Source organism: Triticum aestivum, chromosome 6A (assembly GCF_018294505.1).
Source record: "Triticum aestivum cultivar Chinese Spring chromosome 6A, IWGSC CS RefSeq v2.1, whole genome shotgun sequence".
Lineage (NCBI taxonomy): Eukaryota > Viridiplantae > Streptophyta > Magnoliopsida > Poales > Poaceae > Triticum > Triticum aestivum.
The window spans coordinates 18,539,677-18,542,707 of record NC_057809.1 but is presented as its reverse complement, the minus strand read 5'-3'; the positions used below and the strand labels follow the sequence as shown (position 1 = coordinate 18,542,707).

The 3,031-nt window shown below is 47.9% G+C and overlaps 1 protein-coding gene across 1 annotated transcript; it reads right to left on the bottom strand.

Annotated features, from left to right (window-relative positions):
* Nucleotides 1–1,629: 1,629 nt before the first annotated feature.
* On the bottom strand, nt 1,630–2,780 carry LOC123130055 (ervatamin-C-like). Its single transcript, XM_044550010.1, has one exon. The coding sequence runs from the start codon at nt 2,743–2,745 to the stop codon at nt 1,672–1,674; it is 1,074 nt and encodes a 357-aa protein (XP_044405945.1). The 5' UTR covers nt 2,746–2,780; the 3' UTR covers nt 1,630–1,671.
* Between the last annotated feature and the right edge of the window lie 251 nt (nt 2,781–3,031).

The following is a 3,031-nucleotide window of genomic DNA, read 5'->3' as shown; positions in this document are numbered from 1 at the left end:
GTGCTTATTTGGGTTAGAGTGGGTTAGAAAATAACTCTAACTCTAACTGTGTTAGAGTATCCAAACAGGGCCATAGTATCAGCACAACTTCTTCAACAGAAGGCATGTGAGCAGAAGGAACATAGTGAAGGTAAGGTGATTTTACCTGGAATTTGTACGAAGACCCTCGGCCTCCCTGCATCGATATTCCTACGCACCTGGTACGTTGTCTATGGGTGAAGTATACCTAGCCATCCCTCAGGCCGGGCCAACCAAATCCCGACGCAAAAAACCCAGGCATGAGCCCGGCCTGGCCCGGCTGTCGGGCCTAAAAATCAGGCCCGAGCCCGGCCCATCATGCTAAAATCCTGTTGGGCCTTGGGCCATGGGTCGGGCCTCTTACTTAAACGAAAAAAAACGACGGGCCCGGCCCGGGCCCAGGCTTCGGGCTCAAAACCTAGGCCCAAGCCCGGCCCATGGTCAAGGTCGGGTCGGGCCGACCAAGCCGGGCTGCCCATGGCCAGGACTAGGGTGAAGCCTTGGGCATGGGGAGTTGGGGACACCGTGATGACGTCGAGCAGACCTAGGGCGGACGCTGTAGCAGAGGTCATGATGTGAGAGGAGAGATATGGGGGACTGAAGCAGCAACATTTGCTTCTCCTTCTCTCCATCATCGCACTCGGCAAGCGAGTCCAGTCGGCGGCGAGTGACTGCCTCGGCGGCGGCGGCAGCGACTGCTCACCCAGTCACCTGGGACCGCCAATAAACACAGAAAGATGGAAAGTTAGGGTTAGTCGTTCTGTTCGTGGGCTTCACACGGAAGAAGGCCCAATCAACCACAAGCTTTAGATTTTTCTACTGTAGCAGCAGCCCCTTAGGACAGCCATCCAATCGCCAAAAATGATCGGGACCCGAGATCTGACGACGAAAATCGCTTAGTGCCTGAGAGGGCTAGCTTTTGGCTCGGTTTTCTACTGTCCTAGATAAGATATAAGAGTAGTAATTGTGTACGTGCACTCATGTCCTATTTGACAGTAATACTATTTCCATGTTTATCTGCAATTAATGTTGATTCCAAGATTAGTTGTGCTTAATGCAAATTAATGTCGTTTTAAAATTACGATCTCGGGCCCCGATCATTTTTGGCGATTGGATGGCTGTCCTAAGGGGCTGCTCTTGGGGTCATGACCCTAAACCCTAAACCCTAAACCCTAACCTAATTAACATATTTCCAAATTATTGATTATGTGATGGATACATCATTCGTGTAGGGTGAGACGCTGGATATAGGTGGTTGGATGGCTCAGTTCATTTGGATTCACCAAACTCAAGCTTTTATAAATAACATTCCCTCCGTTTCTAAATATAGGTCTTTTTAGATATTTCAATACAAACTACATACAAATGTATATAGACATATTTTAGAGTATGGATTCACTCATTTGCTCCGTACGCAGTCTTTATTGGAATCTCTATAAAAAACTTATATTTAGGAAAGGAGGGAGTAGTAGTGAAATCAAACATAAGAAGACAGATAGAGGGAAATGAGAAATACAATCAATAGTTGTTATAGTAGTTGAGGTAGCGGTGAATCAAATGAAAGAAGACATCATTGGATACATGTGCATTAGTTTGCTTTTTCAGATAGACTGCCATTAAATTATTTTCATCATATTATTCCCACATTTCATACTATTTTTTCACTGGGTAAAACGCTTCCATCAGTATGCCACATAAGCCCTCCTTGGTAGGACCAGCTCCACGTGCCATACGGATGTAGCCATTTTCACCCCATTTTGACCCCCATGAGTTCTTTATGATCCAGTAATCTATGCGTCTCTTGGGGTCAAGGTCATCGGTGGTGCCGTAGCCCACCACCAACATTGAGTGGGTCCGATCCGTACCACATGGACCCATAAAGACGCCTCCTCCATAGCGCCTGAAGGCGTTCGGGTCAACCACCACAACAACGGGTTGGGCTGCCACCGCCTGCATCAATGCCACCTCATCCTTTTGCAGCACCTCTTTGATGCCATCAATGGTGACGACAGGGTTATGTTTCGACACCAAGCAGTAGCTATGCTTATAGGCAACGTACGGGTAGCTAGCCTCTGTGGTGATGCCGCCGTGATTATAAATGTATTTTAAGGCCACTAGTGCGCCGCCGCCAACACAACCAGTACTTCCCTTGTCGCAGTCTACGAGTTGTTGCGCAGACAATGACACAAGGTTCCTCGTCCTGATGGAGTTGATGCCCTCCACTGCTGCTGCCGCCGCAAAAGCCCAACAAGACCCGCACCCTCCTTGTCTCTTCACACTTGTCACAGCTGACGGACGTTGGTCGTAGCCTGTCATGCGCCATTCCACATACATTGGTAAGTTGTCACGCGCGACTACAACTCCATGTGTGAACTGGTCTTGGCTCCGCTTCCCGCCGTCCGGCCTAATGTTGGAGCAGCGACCATACATGTGGTCGACCTCTTCATCAGTCATGTCGCCGAAGAGGTTGAGGCTCAGCTTGTAGGGTGCGTCACCTTGGTTGAATTCATGGATCATGCGAGCGTTCTTCTTGAACACTTTGAAGCGCCGGGCTTTGTCACTGAGGTTGTCTCCCACATTGTGATGCTTGCACCAGCGCTCATATAGTGCCCATAGGGACTCCTCAGACACCAAGTCCATATCTTTGATGTCCATGGCGTGTGTCGTCGGCGTAGTGGTAACAAGCACGATGGCCATGAGTAATATCATTACAATTGCTCTTGCCATTGTAAGTACTAAGTGGTTGTTTATAGTGTCTTAGATATCTATTGGGTTGTGTGGAGTGTGCTAGGTAGCTTTGGTCCTCCTTATATAGCAAAATTCTTGTAGTGCACGTGCAGTTTTTGTGTACACCCTTAATTAACTGGGAAATGCTGAAATAGTGGACTGACCCACAGGCAAGGTCGCCACTAGAAGATTTTGAGCTAGACGGTGAATCTAGCAGTAATTATTCGAGATACTTGTGCATATCTAGAACATATATCTTTCTATCTCTATCTCTATCCTATCTCTA

Bases quoted from the DNA above. Each gene is read 5' to 3' on its own strand.
- LOC123130055 (XM_044550010.1), bottom strand. From the start codon at position 2,745: ATGGCAAGAGCAATTGTAATGATATTACTCATGGCCATCGTGCTTGTT.